Here is a 20,940-nt window from a genome sequence, read left to right as displayed (position 1 = left end):
ACTTTGTAAAAAAAAAAACACACTATCTATCTATCTATCTATCTATCTATCTATCTATCTATCTATCTATCTATCTATCTATCTATCTATCTATCTATCTATCTATCTATCTATCTATCTATACTGTATATTTGTGAACATCTAGCAAGAGAAAGACAAATATCTTTGAACACTGTGTGAGTATTTAATTTTGTGCCCTAAATCCTATTTGAAAACTACAGTAGAACTTTCTCGGTCTTTGTGGATGGGTGTTCATCCTCTAAATCAGTCTTGACCTGTGAGGTTCCCCAAGGATCTATCCTATCCCCTATTTTGTTTTCTCTATGCAAATCGATGTGCCTTTTAAGCAAAATGACAACCATGGTTTGAGTGCTTTAATCTCTTTTTTGTCAGGTATTAAAGCATGGAGGTCCCTAAATTTCTTAAATCTCAAGGAGAGTAAGAAAAACGCAAAACCTCTCTTTGAGAAGGTTTAAAAGAGTTAAATGGGGCTAGTCTAAGTTTCATTTATGTGTTTATGTTGCATTTTACTATCATACTGTTGTACGCTGTACACTGTAAACCCGGATAAGTAGAATCTACTTAAAAAAACCAAGGTAACTCGTTGCCTTACATTTTTTAAGTAATGAAGCATTAGTTGAATAAGTGAAGTGGACTACGTTCAATGTATACTCAATGGTCAACTACTGTTGTTTTATTGTGCTTTATAAATAAATGGAGATTGAGATCTTGATTGTAAAGAACTGTTTATGTCATTTTAAGATCTTAAACTGAAAAGCTATATGTTTTTTGTTTGCCGTAATTTGTTCTGATGGTTGCCAATGCAGTATTATTGAGGTTATACCAAGTTCGAAGACAATGGTCTGTAGAGTTCTGGGCAAGTTTAACATGCTTAACCTTTTTAAAACAGTACTTTTCCCCTCTTACTCTGTCTCTAAAAAGACTCATTGTCTCTGTGGGCTTGAAAATCCAGTTAGCCATCATCACATGAGACCAACATGTCACTGATTAGCCTTGAGATTTCTTAGTCATAAGACACATTTTTTAGACAACTATGTTTGTGTGAGAGTGTTTTTCTCTGTCTGCGATGGGGGAAGGGACAGAGACCGAAAAGAGAAATTGTGAATTTATGGAGGATGCATGCAAATGTCAAAGGAGGTGTTTAAATAACCATATCCTTGGACTGGACACAACCCCTTAAAAACTTTCTGCATGAGTCTATTTGCAGGTGCTGTCATCTTTTCCCAATTATTTTAGTTACTTTTCTTTGTGAAATTTGTTTTTCACTGTACTGCTAAACAATAATAGCAGTATTACATTTATTCACTAATCACACATTCATAAGCATTCACAGGAATTTGATTGATGTATTCTGACTCATTTACCCTCTACTAGAAGATACTGAGTAGATTTTACTTTGACAACTCCTACATGTTTTACATGAAATGTGCCTCTTGGCATTGGCACAAGAGTCTACTGCTGTAAAGATATATTCAATTCCTTCTGAAGGCTATAACTTCATTGTTAATCACATGAAATTGGACATTTGAAAGTAGGGAGTTAAAGTGCTTAATCTTGCCTAGCTGCTGGTGCTCATACTGGGCATTATGGGGGATTAGAGGCAGCAGAGGAGCATCAAACCACAGAGGTGCCGCTCATTCTGGTGCTGCTGGAGAAAGTTGCGTTGCTTGTTCGGGCTTAGAGCCGCCCTTTTGGTTTCTCATGCGATCGTTAAGATTAGGATTTGGATTAGTAAGAGATTTAAAAGATGCAAATCTGTTTTATATAATGTATCTCTAACTTCACGTTTCGCAACATAGCAACAAGTTGAATTTGCTTTTTAGCTTCATGGGAGCAGCCGTGGTTAGTGGTGCAACTGTAGAGATAATCTGCAAGTTTTAAAGAGGGAAATCAGTTTTTTCAATTTACAAATTAATTTTTCACATTACCCCTTTGCATATTATATTATATTATACATTTTATTTATAGGTGCCTTACATGACACTCAAAGACACCTCACAAACACAATAAAACAATCAACATTAAACAACAAATAATCATTATTACAGCGAGACTGGACAAAAGCATCAAAGCAATCACATAAAAGCCTGCCTAAAAAGATGGGTCTTAAGGCAAGATTTAAAAACAAGAAGACTTTCACTGTTTCACACATCCTGTGGCAACAAGTTCCATAAATAAGCTCCATGACTAAAGGCTCGGAACCTTAGAAGCTGTGCGCGTTTGAGGGAGAACAAGAGTGAGTGCAGAAGATGATCTTAAAGTGCGACTAGGAGTGTAGATATGAAGAAGGTCAGATAAGTATAAAGGGGCAAGATTACTGAGTTCCTTGTAAGTAAGAAGAAGGATTTTAAAATCAATACAATATTTAACCGGGAGCCAATGCAAGTGTTGTAATATGGGAGTAATGTGTTCAGTTAGAGGAGTTCTGCAAATAATACGAGCAGCTGAATTCTGTACTAGCTGGAGTTTGTAGAGAAGCTTTTGAAGGCATGCCATAAAAAAGAGAGAGTGTTACAGTTATCACTACGGGAAGTAACTAAAGCATGAACAAGAATCGCAGTGCTCTTTAGTGAGAGAGCCGGATTAAGTCAATTAATATTACGTATGTGGAAATATGCAAAGTGAATGACACCGTTTACTGTATATGTGCTTCGAATGAAAAAGTACTGTCAAAGATGACACCCAAACTTTTAACCTGTTTAGAAGCAAATTATCAATATTCAAAGGAGAAAATTTTGATTTGGTCAGATTGGTTTTTGAACCAACAAGAAGAATTTCAGTTTTACTGCTGTTAAGTTTACCGGGATTTGATGTAAACCTCTCTTTAATCTCAGCTATACAATCTGCGATGATAGATGGAGGAAAAGTAGAGGTAGGTTTGGAGAACAGGTAAAGTTGGGTATTATTGGTATAGTAGTGGAATTGAATACCAAATTTCCTAAAATATTACCAAGGGGCAGAAGATAAATAATAAATAAAAGAGGACCCAAAACAGACCCCTGTGGAACACCAGTACTGATTCACCAAGGCTTTGATCTAAACTGCTTCAACTGTACAAATTGAGTATGAATATAATATGATAATAGTTTACCAAGCCTCACTAACAATTCAAAAACAAGTTAGGAAGCATATGCACAGAAATAATAACAAGCAGAATGATTCTACATCTAAGTTAAAAAGGAATGTCATGAAAAGAATTGTAAACAATATGTAGCCCAAGCTGATTGGACTGTCTTCTACACTCTGCCCCATTCTTACAAACTGATTGGACGAAGACTAAACCCTTCAAGTTTATGTCTAAATACTTGCTAAATCATTTTTAAGTTTTAGTGTTTAGTTTTAGTTTTTTTACTTGAAAATTTATTTTTATGGTAGCTCCTGACTTCACTCTTAAAGAAAAACATACTTTCACTCTTTTCAATCACCTCTAGATCATTGAATCATATTATTGGAAACAGCCCTAAACATCACTAAAACCAGTGGACACTCTCACCTTCTGTGACCCTGATGGTGTGCGTTTGATGGAGGCCCGTGTGATGGATCCACTGGCTCTCCTGCCGCCCCTCTCCATGTGTCCGGTTCACGCTGCACCTCAAAGACTCATGACCGCGTCGGACCCTCTAAGACCCTCTTTTGCTCTGTCTCTAAAGCGGTCCCAGCACTAGCAGTGCAAAAGCTCATCTCCTGATGTTCACTCTTTGGGTTCTCCCGCCCTTAACTGACAAGACAGAAAGATGCAGATGAGGATAAAACATCTCTCGATGACACGCTTGACACATAGACCCCGTTTCCTCCGCTTGACAGCCTGTAATCAGGATTAATGCAGCCAGCTCTTGGGAGCTTGTGACTTTAATGGGGGAGAGATTTAATAAATGGTTATTGAAGGTAAATCTACTTTGGGACACTGTGGCCCAAAAAGGTTATGAAGAACTTTGTGAGGATACGTCTCCTGGACTGAAGACTTGAGTTGCAGGAAGATAACAGGTACACTACCTGTGATATGTCAGAATGACTGTGGTATAGTTGTAAAGTGAAGAGAAAGTCTGTGAGGACGGAAAGGATTGTAAACCGTATAACAATATTTACCTGCTTAGATCATGATGATCTTATTACAAATGTCCTGGTATTTTTTGTGTTAAAGTTAAGCGAACCATCTTAATAGTCCAAAACAAGAGTCTAGCACTCTACAACCAAGGGATTATTTAAAATAAATAAGTATTAAATGAATTTCATTTTTCATTTTCTAAATACATGCACACAGAAATAAAAGAATCAAACAAATGAAACCTGAAACAGATGTGCACCTTCCAAACCTTTCAAATAAATTACATTGAGAGGAACCTTTCTGTAAATGCAGTGTGAACATTTGAAAAAGTAAAATAGAATACTGCCCCCTTGTGCTTATTGTTGTTATTCCATGTGTGTTCAGGGTCACTTTTTATTAAAGTGTCCATGTTACACACACTTTATATTGTATTATAAACATTATTTCGATTACCCTACCTCGTTTCACTATAAAATGCTCCTTGTTTCCTTTGACCAATCTTGACTGCCCAGAACAAATAAATATCAGAATGCATATAGAATATTATGCATATTAGAATATTTATGAGTGTATATATGTATAATATGAGTTTATAAGATGCCTCATCTATGCATAAAAACACAGCATTATGTAGAGGTAAAATTTGGAACCTGTCAGCTCGTTAGCAATAAACAAGTTTCTAAAATTACATAAGAGTAGTGATTTGTTGATAGCTTGATTTTGTATTTGTGAGGCTTTGTGCTTACTAAAATGACAAATATCATAATTAATATAAAAATCAATCCAAAAAATGGCTTCATGCACGAGGGGATTTAAAACAAGCCAGGACAAACACTGATATGTTTACAGGCTAAAATGAAAACATCTACTAATTCCTCCAACACTTTTGATTAAATGCCACAGATGAGTACATTTGCTAATTGAATCTTGGACATAGGCCTACAATAAACTCACAACAATAAAATCTGAAGTGCCTAAAGATGAGCTGAGTCTATAGCAGTCATTGTAGCTCTTACCTGTGCTGAATTCTGTGAACTTCACATCAGATTATATTGTGGTCTAAACAATGAAGTTTCTCCTCAAACAGAAGTGCCTTCCCTCCATGAAACAATACTCAAAGTGTTTCCATTGCTTTAAGAACAGATAATGCATAATTTCTCCTCGTAAGCAGACACAAATGAGCTTTATGGGCGCAGATGGCTCAGGCGCACATTCTAATTCCCTACAACTCCTGAGCCTGTTGTGCTCACCAGAGCTCTCCAAAAATCACTGAGGCTTCCCATGTACAGAGTGTAGTTGCTGAAACCAAACTATATGGCTTTTTAGCATGAAAAATGTAAAAATGCATGTTGCCCCCTGAAACCACAGGGTTGTAATTTGAAACAGTAAATGTATTTACCCTACACCTTTGACCTGTCCTGAAAAAAGAAATATTAGAATGCTTTTATTTATTTTATTTAATATGTGAAGAGAAATCACATGATCTCCCCTCTCAGGAATGTGCTGACACCCAATCCATCATCTTAATCTGGATTTCCATACACTAACATTGACCAGAGACCTTAACTGACAATGCAGGATTAAGAACATGAACATTTCATCTGTGCTGGTAGGGACACATCCAAGTCCAATTTCACATCCAGAATGAGTTGTTTTATATAAAGCTAATGTACAAGATTGCCTTATTTTAGAAACAGCCTACCAGACACAGACAGGCACTGTTAAGTACAATAAAATAATTTGTAAATATTAAATATGTAAAATACTTTTGATTTTGTATATATATAATATTTAGGTTATTATCACTGTCTATCAGGTGTCTTTGTACCCATTACATTGGGGTTGTGATATATTTCTTACCACTAGATTGCGCTCACACAGCATTGTTTCTCACATATTTCACTTGCTGGCATGAACTTGCACTTCCTGATCTCTTTGTCTGGCTGATTTGCATAAGTTTTAGGTCAACAGTCCAGGCTACTGAAGATACTAATTTGCTTTATGTTTGAACGTCTCCTCCTGTTGTACTCCTTGTCAACAGTTTGAAAATGACTCATATGTTTTCAGGCAATTATGTCAGGTATCTTTGCAGAACCAGTTATCACAAGCACCTTGCCGGTGGTCATGTCCATGAGTCAGTGTCAAGGCAAACTGCAGTGGGCCATGTACAAAGTCTGTATATGGACCCATCAGATTCACCCTAAAGCTCACATTTAGGTCCAATAACCTTTCAGAAAATCTGAATCACCGCTTGGTCCACATCAGAAAAATGAATCCAACCAGTCACCCGAACCATCAAGCCGACTAAACAAACACATACAGACACAAAGTTCATTGTGTTGTAGATCAACAGCTGTCATGAAATCATTGTTTTGTTTTCTACTTGTTAATTTCCAAATGTTTTCACCCTGACATGTTTCCAAAAAGAATGAAAACATAGTAAACAGCTGGCTGGTAGGTTAAACCCCCCAAAATTAGTTCCATATGTGGCAATCTATGGAAAACACTTCTTAGAAATGTATAACAAGGCCATTTTTCAACCTCCTTTATGTCAAAAACAAAGCAAAGTCACAGAATAAAAGAAGTGGGTTCAAAGTAAATGTGGAAAAGTAACCTTACAGACAATATATTACCAGCGTAAAGAGATATTTGTTCCTGCGTAGTCAGATTACAGGCAGCTACGCATTACAGAGATGAATAATGCAGCAGGTGTCTGTCCTACCTGGAAGCTGACAGCCCCACCTGGTTACTATGGCCACAGACAACAGCCCCAGCAGGCATAAAGTATACGTTTCCGCTCCTTACCCTCTGAACGTGTGTTTTAATGAGAGGTGGGGGTCGGGAAAGTGGTAACTTGATGGACACGAATGGTGGATCACGTACACCACAGACTCTCATGCTCTGAGAGAATCATCTCAGAGAAGGTACAAAAGGTGGACGTTTGGGTCTTTCAAAATTCATGTCATCCCGATAAAAGGAAACACAGGCTGGACAAGCATCAGAGAGAAAGGAAACCTTTACACAGAGCTCATATCAGGGCATGCCACGGCATGTGAATTTCTCCCAGCAGGGCTTTGAGACAGGAGGATTTGAACCTGTGGCTCTAGCTCAACTAGTCAATCTTGTATGAAGTACAGCAGAACGTACTGGATATGTCAAAACAGACACTGGAGAGACTGTTATGAACTTTAGAATCACTAATCTTGTTCATTTCACTTTGTTTGTTTTTCTTTTCATTTCCTCATACTCAAAAAACAAACAAAAAAAAACTGTGAACTTAAGTGCACAATTGGTCTTTTTTACTGGCAGTCATAACAAAGGCCCAGTATCGCATGCAGTGAGGGACGCACCCGTTGATTACCACATCACTGCATACTTTGAGTGTGAGACCATCACAGGCACGCGCCTCTCCTAATCATCCTCACCTTCAGGTAAACATCACTCACATTTGTTGAAATGGAGGCCAGTGGCCTCTAGTTGGCTTTCTTGAGACCTGGAATTAAAAGGCTGCTTAGATTTAATTACATTAAATATACTCCATGCCATTTTTCACATTTATTAAATGCATTTCAGTCATGACAACTCTCGGAGTGGATTATTTCAACTAGCATTTATTGGCATGGGGCATGGAATATACATAGGCTTGATTTTGGCGTACAAGCAAGAAGCTGCTGCAAGAAAATGGTAAAACCTTCATAGTAGATCTCTACAGGTGGTGCTGGGGAGGAGGAGGGATGGACAGAAGTTTTCATAATCGCACAGCATGGAGATTACAGGCTAGGGTACAAGATACAGTGGGGAGAACAAGTATTTGATATTTTCCTACTTACAAAGCATGTAGAGGTCTGTAATTTTTATCATGGGTACACTTCAACTGTGAGAGACATAATCTAAAACAAAAATCCAGAAAATCACATTGTATGGTTTTTAAATAATTAATTAGCATTTTATTGCATGACATAAGTATTTGATCACCTACCAACCAGTAAGAATTCCGGCTCTCACAGACCTGTTAGTCTTTCTTTAAGAAGCCCTCCTGTTCTCCACTCATTACCTGTATTAACTGCACCTGTTTGAACTCGTTACCTGTATAAAATACACCTGTCCACACACTCAATCAAACAGACTCCAACCTCTCCACAATGGCCAAGACCAGAGAGCTGTGTAAGGACATCAGGGATAAAATTGTAGACCTGCACAAGGCTGGGATGGGCTACAGGACAATAGGCAAGCAGCTTGGTGAGAAGGCAACAACTGTTGGCGCAATTATTAGAAAATGGAAGAAGTTCAAGATGAAGGTCAATCTCCCTCGGTCTAGGGCACCATGTAAGATCTTACCTCGTGGGGCATCAATGATCATGAGGAAGGTGAGGGATCAGCCCAGAACTACACGGCAGGACCTGGTCAATGACCTGAAGAGAGCTGGGACCACAGTCTCAAAGAAAACCATTAGTAACACACTACACCGTCATGGACGCAAGGTCCCCCTGCTCAAGCCAGTGCATGTCCAGGCCCGTCTGAAGGCCCCAAGAACACCATCCCAACCGTGAAGCATGGAGGTGGAAACATCATTCTTTGGGGATGCTTTTCTGCAAAGGGGACAGGACAACTGCACCGTATTGAGGGGAGGATGGATGGGGCCATGTATCGCGAGATCTTGGCCAACAACCTCCTTCCCTCAGTAAGAGCATTGAAGATGGCTGGGTCTTCCAGCATGACAACGACCCGAAACACACAGCCAGAGCAACTAAGGAGTGGCTCTGTAAGAAGCATATCAAGGTCCTGGAGTGGCCTAGCCAGTCTCCAGACCTGAACCCAATAGAAAATCTTTGGAGGGAGCTGAAAGTCCATATTGCCCAGCGACAGCCCTGAAACCTGAAGGATCTGGAGAAGGTCTATGTGGAGGAGTGGGCCAAAATCCCTGCTGCAGTGTGTGCAAACCTGGTCAAGAAATACAGGAAACGTATGATCTCTGTAATTGCAAACAAAGGTTTCTGTACCAAATATTAAGTTCTGCTTTTCTGATGTATCAAATACTTATTTCATGCAATAAAACGCAAATTAATTGCTTAAAAATCATAAATTGTGATTTTCTAGATTTTTGTTTTAGATTCCGTCATTCACAGTTTTAGAGTACCTATGATAAAAATTACAGACTTCTACATGCTTTGTAAGTGGGAAAACCTGCAAAATCGGCAGTGTATCAAATACTTGTTCTCCCCACTGTATATGGTTACGTGGGTTAGGAAGTACTGAAGAACCAATTAGAACCAATTAGGAAGTACTGAAGAACAGTTGGAAGAACCAATCAGTGCTCGATTAGAGTTTTATGCCTGAACGTATTTACATAATTTGACATTATAATACTCTGAAATTTACCCAAGGCTTTAAAATGTAAGAAAATCTTGTGAACATTTAAACATCACTTAAATTATTATTGCTGTACATTTATCTACCCTATTGAGATTTTTATATTATCAAGAAGTGCTCAGGTTTAGGGTAGGGATGGAGTTATGGGCTTAAACATATGTATAAACATTTTGCTACAAATAAATGTACAGTTATAAAGAATTTTTAAAGATTATTTGCATTTCTAAAACTATGTAAATTATTTTACCTTTAAGTTTCAGCATACCAAAACATACAAAAAAAAAACAAAAAAAACGTGTGTACACTTTATACGAATAGAGTGAAACAGTCGAGTTCCAGAAGTAAAACCTCCAGTCATTTTCTCCATAGGGAAGTTTATTTTTAATGTTAACTTATTAACTTTAATGATAAAACCTTACAGACAGCCTTACTGTGAGCTAAAAAGAAAATACAAAAAGAGTCATGCTATTTAATTAATAATTGGCTCATTTAATATTGTACCAATTCATGCCCAGCAGAACATGTGAAATCAGGAAGGTTTATAATACCTGGAGAGTTACCTGTTAGCATTTCCATTCATCTCAATGGAAGGTGCTTGTCTGGTTTACAGCCTAAACCATTCACTAGTGACTATCTTCAGCTGTGAGGAAAGATATAAGTCCCATGCTTTTAAGATACCTTTAACATGAATCAGATACTGGTTTATAAGTTGGCCACAGACACCAAGATGCCTGTACTATATTTTCCTTAGAAGAAAAGGCGTTTCACACTTTTAGATCTCTCTTTCTGTAGTACATATGCAACCTTTGTTATTGCTAGGAGTCATAATTACCCATTTTACCCAAATTAAACCAGTCTTTCCACATAATTATGTTTGTAATATTAGTGTGAGGTCCATTTTTAAGTGTCAGATGTTCAAAAACGTTTTCGTCTTGACTGACTGCTACTCAGCAAGCCCTAACAAAGCAGTAAAAAACAACAAGAGTAATGAGGTTTACAGCTTGTTTCCTGTGTGGAATTGTGGGGGTTGGGACGGGTGGGAGGGAAGGAACACGAGAGACAGACAGGGAGAGGTGTCATATCACTCTCATGAGAGACCTACTGTAATTACACTGGATGTTTTAGGTAAACATTCGAGTGGTGCAGTTTCCATGCTGATTCTGAGGTTTTCCTGCTTTTATTAAAAGACTTTCTTCTGATACACTCTGTGTCAATGAATATTCAAAGCACAATGTCCCTTCCAATGAAACTAAAGATGTTCAATATGATTTATGTTGACGCCATTGCTTATACACTCATGGCAAAGACAGCACATTACTATCATTTAAATTATTCATAAATATACATTTGGCAATAAAGAGCTTTATAAAACTTATGAAATCTTGCCATGTAAATCATTTACTTTTGATTCAACTTCTCAGATGCTAGATATTTATATTTTCTGAAGAAAACAACCACCTCCAAGCAATCCTTTATTGCTTACCAGGTAAAAATAAACAAAAAAACAAGTCTAATCACAACAATTCGCATGATTTGAAGTATAATTCATGTTCGTAGCAGTACAGGCTATGTGCCACAATTTGTTAAAATCCGTAACCTTAAGTATGAGCAATCAAAATAGTAACTCAGGCATAAGCAATGCCCATTAATGAGTTAATCTTACTCCTGAGTCATGAGAAGGAGGAAAAAAAAAAATCATATTCTTTAGATGTTATGTAAGTATTTTAACGACAGTTCTCTATTCCCAAACCTTGCCGAGGGGGCTGAACCATCCAAATAGAGCAGGTGTTCTGCATTGATGGGAAACATAGGAATAGGTGGTGTCCGTTTTGTGCTGCTTCTAAGGTGTAGCCGTCTACGTGTCATGCCCCAGATTGGATGGGGGCTGGTGGAGAAGGAGCAATCCAGTGCAACGTCTGTCTCTGGGTCTTGGGAAAGAGCGAATCTGCCCCTGAAATCATGAGGCCTCATGGGTGGAACAACCTCAGTGTTTCTCTTCAGGACCAGTTTCTCTTCTCTCTTCAACACAGGGCTCACGTTTATAGGGTAAACACTACTTAGAAACTCTCCCTGAGGGATACCGCATTCCATGAATCCCCCTCTTCGAGTACTAGAAACGGTGATGGGGAACAGTGAGCCGTGTAATTGTATGTTCCAATCCCTTTCTCTCGGAGAACAAAGTTGGACAAAAGGTCATGCCCCCAAACAGGACACTCGGGTGAGTGAGGGGAAATCCCTCTGAAGGGGCTTCCTCTTGCTCACTAGCTTGGAATTGATGAGTTGTGATGGATTTTGAAGGCCAGTGAGTTGTGGGTGCCCTTAAACTCGTAACTGAAAGCAACTTGTGCAACCCTGTTAGTTATTTAAGTAAACAAAACTAATGTCAGATTGGCTATCAAGTCACTTTGACCTGTCACCTGTCAGCACTGTGTCCGATTTAACTTAAAAATCTGTCTAGCGGAAAAAAGTGGCTTCTCTCCTCAGAGTGAAGGCTTAGGTTAAGCCCCTCTGTTTTCTTTCAGCAGTGGCCTCTTATGAAAACTAAGTCAACTTCCAAGGTTCAATTGGAGTTGATGTGCCTTTACAAAATAGGAGGAGAAAACTACCATTTCAAGATCTCTCAAATGTTCTGCTAAAGGGACATTTTTATGCAAAAATAGGGGGGAAACTTCGGTCATCAAATTTGTATTCTTTTGTTCTATATCTGTATGACTTACTTTCTTCTGTCAAACAAGATTGCACTGGTTGCTCTTTTCCAGTAATTATAATAAATAAGGACTGAAGATTTAACACTCAACAAGAACTGAAAAGTGGTGCAAAAGTAGTTTATAAAACATGTGCACTATAATCAAAGTCTTTTGAAGTCATATGCTATATTTGCATGATGAACAAACCAGAATTTACAAAGTTATTCACTAATAAACTACCTTTCCAGTGAGCTGGTGACTGCAGCAAATGAACTGAGTCAGTGAGTTGAACTCGAGAACCAGGTCAGTCCGATTTGTGATTGACTCATTCAGACTGCTTGTTAAATAAATCAACTGATTTACTGACATATTCTGACTAACAACAGTCTGTTTATGAATCAGACATCGGTACTTCTCTCATGGAGGCTCATGAAATGTCAGTCTGTTCCACACACAGCAATATTGTATGACCTACGAAAACTAATGCTTGAAAGCCCCAGTCCTCATTCACTTATAGAAAATGACTGACCACAATATTCTTCCAAAATCCACTTCTTGTGTTCTAGGCAGATTCTAGAAAGTCATTCAGATTTGGAAGTGAGTAAATGATGACAGAATTTCCATTTCTGGTTGAACTATACCTTGTTGCATTCGCACCAGAGCGAACTACTAGTGTGATGTTTGTGTCACCAGCGAACTGTTGTGAGGAACAACAAATCTGCTGTTTGGGTAATTTCCAAGACTGCAAGACAACAAGAGACAAAAATAGACATGTCTGCTGTCTGCTACTCACGAAACAGGCATATGGCATTACTACACATGTCTACATTGCACATGTTTACATTAACCAGCATATAGTATCCTATAACTAACCTAAATTACAGTGAGGCAAACCCCATCTCAAACCACGGCCCATCACACATGCATTTTACAGTAACAAACTCTCCATCATACAGCCATAATGTAAATGAACAAGATCACCAAAGATCTGTCTCAGTCTCGATAATGCTTGACTGACTCACAAGACAAAGACTGACTATCACTCTAAAAAATAAAGGTTCCAAAAGGAGGTTTCACAGTGATGCCATAGAAGAAACCTTTTTGGTTCCGCAAAGAACCTTTCAGTGAACAGCTCTTAAAGGAACCAATTTTTTTAAATAGTATGAAAAACATAATAATCAAAAGAACTTTCTTCCACTACAAAGAACCATTTGTGTGAAAGGTTCCATGGACGTTAAAGGTTCTTCATGGACCTTTATTTTGAACCTTTTTGACCTTTCATTTTTAATAATAATAATAATGTGTTACATTTATATTTATTTACATACATTGTACTTGTAATTACATGCAGGTATTTTTTAAACTATATCTATAATTACACTGTTGACCCTTCTCTTACACCATAACCCTTAAACCGACCCATACCACCAAACCTGTCTCTAACCATACCCATATCCCACCTCAATAAATGTGTTTTGCAATACAATATGACCACAATAAGTACATTGTACTTAATATTTGATGCCCGTACATAGTAGTTAAGGACACCTAATATAAAGTGTGACCTAAAGCGCTTTACATATGGAAGGGGGGAATCTCCGCAACCACCACCAATGTGCAGCATCCACATGGATGATGTGCACCAGCTTATTGTTGGAGAGGAGACGGAGTGATAAAGCCAATCGGTATATATGGGGATGATTAGGAGGCCATGATGATGGACAGAGGCCAATAACACTCCTTTTTCTAAGGATTTTAATGACCACAGAGAGTCAGGGCCTCGGTTTAACGTCTCATCAGAAGGATGGCGCTTTTTGACAGTATAGTATCCCCACTTTAATGGGGCGTTAGGACCCACTCAGACCAGAGGGTGAGCACTGAGCACCTCACTAACACCTCTTCCAGCAGCAATCTACTTTTCCCAGGAGGTCTCCCATCCAGATAGTGACCAGGCTCAACCCTGCTTAGCTTCAGTGCGCAGCCAGTCTTGGGCTACAGGGTGATAGCTGCTAGCTGCTGGTTTAAGAGTGTAGACTGGGATTATTGTGTATAACAAGCATGGATGGTCAATATTTGTTCCACCTAAGCCAAAGGATGTTGTCAGCTACTCAGCACTAGCCAAATTAGGCTTTGTCGTTGGGTTACAGAAGCTTAATCATTCTCAACAAGACATCTCAAAGTCCCATAAATATTACAGAACTGTAATCCAATTGAAGTATGATACCTTGAAACATTGTATATGGCATACACAAATCATCAATTAAGATGTTTCTAGTTGTGCCAAGGATCCTATTTGCTAAATGGAGGAGACGAATGTGGGTCAGTGTGTTGAGTATGTAAACCACATAGCTCAGCTGGAATTCAGGGTGATTTGTGGCGAGCCTCAGCGCCACTCGGCAGATTACACTGCATGTTAACAGAACAAATCTGAAATGTAGTCTTGTGCTTTATTTCACCCACACACTCTTGTTTACTCGCCATTTTATATTTCGGCGCTTGTGATGTCCCACAGTTTTCAACAAAGATGTGACCTGCAATTGAACTTTAAAGGTTGATGTGAACAGATTGTGAATGCATAAAAGCGCACGTAATTGTGGGTCCGCTGGAAAGCCCGAGACACAAAACAAATATGCCTGCTGTCAAGAGTGATGCAGGAGGGTTATTATCTAGTTCTCAACAGAACATTTTGGGTGGAGAAGACAGTGAAGACAATTGTTGTTTATCGTTCGAGCACCAGCACCGACTCGTCAAGCAACAGTTGAGATGAAACGATAAGAAATGAGGGACATGAACAAAATAATCAAATGAACGTGCATAGAAGATCTTTGGTCTGATGAGGACTGAACCGTCATCCCATTTCATTGTTGGCAATATTGTACTTGCTTGGGTTTGACACTAGTATTTACAGATGAACGGGCTATAGGTAAAAATTAATATTTCATATTTACAGCTGATTTTGAATGGTATGGGAAAAAAAGAAAGTGTACAGCAAAATAATGATAAGAAACTTTCATTTGGGAGGTCCTCATGGGCTGCATGAAACATAGGCCTATATGAACAGGTTCACTTTGGTGAATCATAAACATACAGCATGACTAGTGCACCTCTATAGAGAATCAAAAACATATGTGGACTGTCCAATTCATGAACAACTGACTCTTATGAATCAATTATTTTAAGTGTATCGAAACCAAACAGCGTGTGTGGTCCAATTCATCAAAAAAAAAAAAAAAGACTCTTATGAACTCATTCTTTTTAGTGATTCATGATTATAATTTAGGCTAATTCAAAACCAAATTACTTTTTTGAGGCTATTCTTTAAATGAATAGTTCAAAAAGAAGAGTTACTGGTTTGATTTAGTCTAAAAAACACTGCTGTCTATATTTTACAGAGTCAGCAGAGAGAGGATTTCTTTCATATGTAAGCAAACTCGACATTACAAATGAAATATACTCAAATGAACTTGAAATCAAATCATGGCCTATTAGAATCGAAACATTGTGACTCAGAATCCAACCGAAACAGGAAATTTGTATCGATATCCAGTCAGATAAAACGTACTCATCAAATAAAGAGGTGGATCAAAGGCCAATGTAACTCTGTAGTGAAAAACACAGTGCAACTAGGGGCATTCATAAAACATGTCCATCGTTAATGCTTAGACTTGATTCTGCATTTCAAAAATAACATTTCATCGAAGCCATGGATTGGAGTCAGCCTATTAGCATCGGTTTAATCTTGCTGATGATAGCTGTCTTGCCTTGTATTTATGGGACCTTATCTGTGGATGTATTATCTGAAGAACAGATGGTGTGTGTGGGGAGGGGGGTCACAGCAAATGGGAAGGAAATGTCGTAATTGGCTATGCTTCAGCAGAGTGGACAGAATATACCTGCTCAAGTTGACTGTGGGCAAAGGCTAAATGAGATTAGTGTGTGCCATGTGGTATCTGTAAGGGGACCCAATATACTTGAACGCTTTAGCCTTTAAATGAACCCTAAAGCTTACATTCATATTATCTAATATATATATATATATATATATATATATATATATATATATATATATATATATATATATACACTGTATATTCACACAAAATAACACCATGAGATTTTGTTGTGTCCATTTGGACGACCAAAAGCTCTCCCTGTTTACAAATATGTGACCCACATTCATAATGTCCTGAACATTGTGCTCTTAAGAAGAACCTAGAACTAGCAGCAGCATATTTTAGAAAGAGGAATTCCCAGGGACAACATTTGCCCAGTATTTACACAGTATTTAGTTGCTAAGCGGCATAAAGGGAACAAGAATTTCCTAATAACATTTTGTTATTCTCATTACTATGTATTACTCTTTTACTCTAAATTGTATATAGTTAAAATATGTTATGCATAATACTTGGGGTTAGTGATCTGAATGAACACCTAACTATAGGGATGCACCAAATAAAAAAATCTGGCAAATACCAGTGTTATTTTAGTATAATTTAAATATTTTAGTATAAATTGTTACATTTTTAATTAGATTTCTTTTTTCATTTTGATTTTAGTCCGTTTTAGTAATTTTGTTGTGTGTTACGAGTTTTTGTCATTATCATTATTATTTTTGATGCCTATATAGTTTTTATTAAGTTTTAACTTATTTTGAGTTATTTTAGTTCAACGTTTACACTTTTTATGCATTTTGGCCATTCAGTTAGCCTACATGACAATGGTGTTTTGGCGGCCTACAAATGCAAGCTTTTGTAATCGGGTTTCAAATCCCAAGTTTTTGAAAACGATACCGTTATTGCCTCCATGTAAACAACAAAAACTTGAATTTGTGAAAACGGTGACATCATGCGTATGCGGAATTCGTGTTCAGTCTATAGGCATTTAATGTTTCTTCACACAGTGACATATCTAGAAACTCTGAGTGGGCTCTTTTAATTAGGGCCAGGACAAAACCCCAGAACCCTAGCAACATGCTAAAAAACACCTTAACAGAACACCTTAACAACACCCTGGCAGCCACCCGCAACTCTCCAGAATCACGACTGCAGGTTCTAAACATTAAGTACCAATGTAATTTCATCATATTTCCACAGACTTCTTGTGCAGCACAATCTCCTAACACTCATGTGTAAGGACAGGAACTGAAAGTGTTCAGTTTCCATGTGAAAACAAAAAGCAATCTAAGCAGTATTGAGTAAACAAGTGACACAACTAGCACTGCACATCTATATGAGATAGCAGCAGTTTCAGAGCTCAATAGTTTCAAACATCATTATAACCATACAACGGTTTGCTTGTTCATCCAACACATTCAGCCTGAGTAGGTTTGTGTTTAGACATGACAAAACATTGCACAGCTACGATCCTGAGTATCTAATGGCAGTACAAATCACCCTCATGGGTAATAAAATGTGAGGCCTATAGGCAGGGCCTCTGCTTTTCATGACTCAAATGGTTGATCATTGAGTTGTCAGTCCTGTTCTACTATCTGTCTGGGTCTGCTTCAGAGGGACGTGCTCCTTCCGTAGGGGCTGCTGTCTCACTGGTAATTGTAAGTGGGTGTGTTTGGGGTTGTGCTGTAATTTGCATGGTGCCTGCTGTCTGGGTGAGGCTCTGACTGAACTGACTGAACCGAGACCCGGGATGTTGGTCTCATGCACGGGTCCTGTAATTGCTGGTTTGCTAGAAGTGGACCAAGATGGGATGTGTCTTTAGGTAGACAGGAGGTTGTGATGATCTGGAGGATCTCCTCCACTTATTTTACACATGCCAGTATACTGTATACAGTATACTGTGCTATAGCACAGTTAGCTATGGAAGCTTGTTTCCGCCACAGAATAAAAAATAAAAAAAGTTATTTCTCTCACAATTCTGACTTTTTCCTCACAATTGCGTGATATAAAGTCGCAATTGTGGGATTAAAAGTCAGAATTGTATCACATAAAGTCACAATTGTGTGTTATAAAGTCAGAATTGTGTGACAAAGTCACAATTGGGTGTTATAAAGTCAGATTTGTGAGATATAAACTCGCAAATGCGAGAAATAAATGTGCAATTCAATTGCATGTTTATATCTCGCAATACTGACTTTATAACATGCAATTGGGAGATACAAAGTCAGAATTGCATGATATAAAGGCGCAATTGCGTGTTATAAAGTCAGAATTGTGAGATGTAAACTGATGTCTTTTTTCCTTAGAATTGGACTTTATAACACGCAATTGCGACTTTATTTCACACAATTCTGATAAATTGTCAGAATTGCGAAATGTAAACTCGCAATTGTGAGAAAAAAGTCGCAATTATCTTTTAAAATGTTTTTTTCTTTGGCGGAAACAAGCTTCCATAGTTAGCTAATTTTCAATTATCTCAAAGATAAAACAGTAGCCGTAAAATAAATACTAAAAGTTTTTTGTGATTTATAAATCTAAATAAAAGTAAAAACATAATGACTGTTGTCATGCTTTATCATTGTACTGCCTGAAACAGATTGCGACCTATTATGCCCTTTTACAAATTCTTGATTTTGTGGTCAACTAGTACTTGTTTTCACATATTTAACAACCTTACACACTATAGAAAGTTGAAAAGCATAATAGGTCTTCTTTAAACAGAATTAAACTGTAAAATAATATCCAGTTAAATGTACGGTAAAAAGCTGGTGACAACAGCTAGATGGAGCACAGGATCATACACGCACAAAGTAAACACCATCAGGTAACACAGATCAAATAAAGTCAAATAAGTCAAATAAAAAAATATCTAGGTGAGTTGTTTGTGACTGGATAGGTTTGTCTGTATGCAGTACACACAGGGGAGCTCGGTCAGGTTTGTCTCTATGCATCAACACCCTCATCTCCCCACAGGCTACAGCACTGAACCCAGCAATTGAAAGATCCACCTCCCTCCTCTGTCTGTCTCTTTCTCCCTCCTCCTCTCTGTCTGCTATCCCCTTTCATGGGGCCGGGCCAAGATCCCACTGCACCCGAGCGTTAAACTCCAGCAGAAGCTGGTCAAAGCCGATCGCGTCCGTTTTACTTTGCTTTTAATCACATTGTTATATTAAGATATCAGCGGTTGCTCTAATAATGTAACCAGATACTGTACACATTATGCATCACTGCAACTGCAGGGCATGTTACTAAGTCATTGCAAACTGCGTGTGGCATGATGGTTAAATAGTTTCCTGAAAACAACAGGTGTGGATGTGAATCATGCAAATACAGTATGTTTACAAAGATCAAGAGCAATGACAAAATAGGCTTACAAAATCATACGTTTTTACATGGGGATTTCAAAGCATCAAGTGTGGATTTAAATGTTGGCTTTCACCAGAGGAGACGCATGAAGAAAGAATGGAAGAATGGAATACTTACCTGTGTGAATTTGGAAAGTAATATTATAACTCTGGCCGATATGATAAACCAAATGGCCGTTATTAAAATGTCACACTATTTTGTCTAAATACATTTAAACTAAAACACTAAAATAAAATAATTTTACATGCTACAAGTCAATGCATGCTTGCAACATTATAATGTACAGTATGAAAAATGTGTGATTTGATAAAGATTACGTTTAACAGTGTTATCTTACTTTAAGTGAGTGTTAGATAACAGCATAGGTAATCTAAATGTAAAAACTATATGAAATGAGCATGAAAAATACTGATACTTTAAAAAAATAAAAACTCTAATATATAGCAATGCCTTTAGAAGTGCTGAATGAAAAATGTTACAGTACTGTGATGGAGCTTTAGGCTACAGTCGCCATTAGAAAGTACACTTAACATTACCCAACCAAACTAACATAGCCTAACATTATGCCTGTAACGTATCCAGTGTGTTATGTATCAAAAAGTCAAATATGATCAATGAAGATGACTCTACACTGCTATTACGTTTTGTGCCAATTCTAAGAGTGCAACATATTTAGTCAATACAATTGACGGTTTACTATTGTAGCCTATATAGCCTGCAATCATTCTGATTTCAAGAACTATGTTACAGTTTCAGTTCTCTGCCTGACAGGTTTCATGACTAAACTAACTTAAGTTTAAGCAACTTTAATTTAAAATTGCATTTCCAAATGCATGTGATCTTGAGAGATTACTGTTAAGTAGGCTAATACTCTTGAAATTAGAAAATTAGCATAACCACTTCCTGTTGAGCCCTCCGGTGTAATCAATACACCACGTATGATGTTTGTGCACACGTTCCCACATCCGACCTAGACAGTCATCTGGTGCATGATAGATATCTGTTTTATAACGATGTTTGTTTGGAGTGTGAATGCGAAGCTGCCTAGCATCGCGTGTCTAGCAGAGCAGTCTAGCACAATTTGGTGACGCAAGGGAGCTATTAATATCACTGGAACGGGATGTACTCACTTCTGCAGCGGGTCACTTGAGGACAAACAGTGAACAGTATTTCTTGAGCGCTGCACTTTTGGTAAGGCTGCGAGAAAAAAGATATTTAAGTTTTATCGCTGGAATAACACACGCTCTGTCGTGTCAGAGAGCACACTGGGTTTGGGGAAAACGAGTTGAAGGCTACGCAGCCTCTGAGCCTCGCCCACTTTTGAACCCGTTGACTCGCTGCACTCCGATGAAAACAACCATACAAAGAATGTGCACTCAACGGGGGAGGGTTTTGTTTTCGGTCTGAGGGGTAGGATACATCTTATTGAAGCTACCATTATGATACATGAACTGAAGTATTCATAGATGGTGCATTAAAAATCTATTTTAATAGTAGCTATAAATCATTTTTAAAATGCCTCTGAAATTAAAGTGATAATTCAACACAAAATGAAAAT

At 37.9% G+C, this 20,940-nt stretch overlaps 1 protein-coding gene across 3 annotated transcripts in view; it reads right to left on the bottom strand.

The window, feature by feature from the left end:
• Positions 1–20,637, bottom strand: part of trpm1b (transient receptor potential cation channel, subfamily M, member 1b) — a 37,783-nt gene extending 17,146 nt beyond the window's left edge. The window contains exons 1-2 of one of the 3 annotated variants that reach the window (XM_079859728.1): positions 20,513–20,637; positions 3,515–3,739 (exon numbers count right to left, since the gene is read on the bottom strand). In XM_079859728.1, the coding sequence (XP_079715854.1) occupies positions 3,515–3,592 (78 nt within the window). In that variant the 5' untranslated portion in view covers positions 3,593–3,739; positions 20,513–20,637. Of the gene's footprint in view, positions 1–3,514; positions 3,846–5,082; positions 5,299–20,512 lie in introns of those variants that run through there. The other 2 variants (XM_079859726.1, XM_079859727.1) reach the window with 2 other exon arrangements.
• Positions 20,638–20,940: the final 303 nt, after the last annotated feature.

The sequence above is a fragment of the Squalius cephalus genome (assembly GCF_949319135.1).
Source record: "Squalius cephalus genome assembly, chromosome: 23".
NCBI classification, from domain to species: Eukaryota; Metazoa; Chordata; class Actinopteri; order Cypriniformes; family Leuciscidae; genus Squalius; species Squalius cephalus.
The sequence above is the reverse complement of the archived record's forward strand: the minus strand, read 5'-3'. Positions and strand labels throughout refer to the sequence as shown.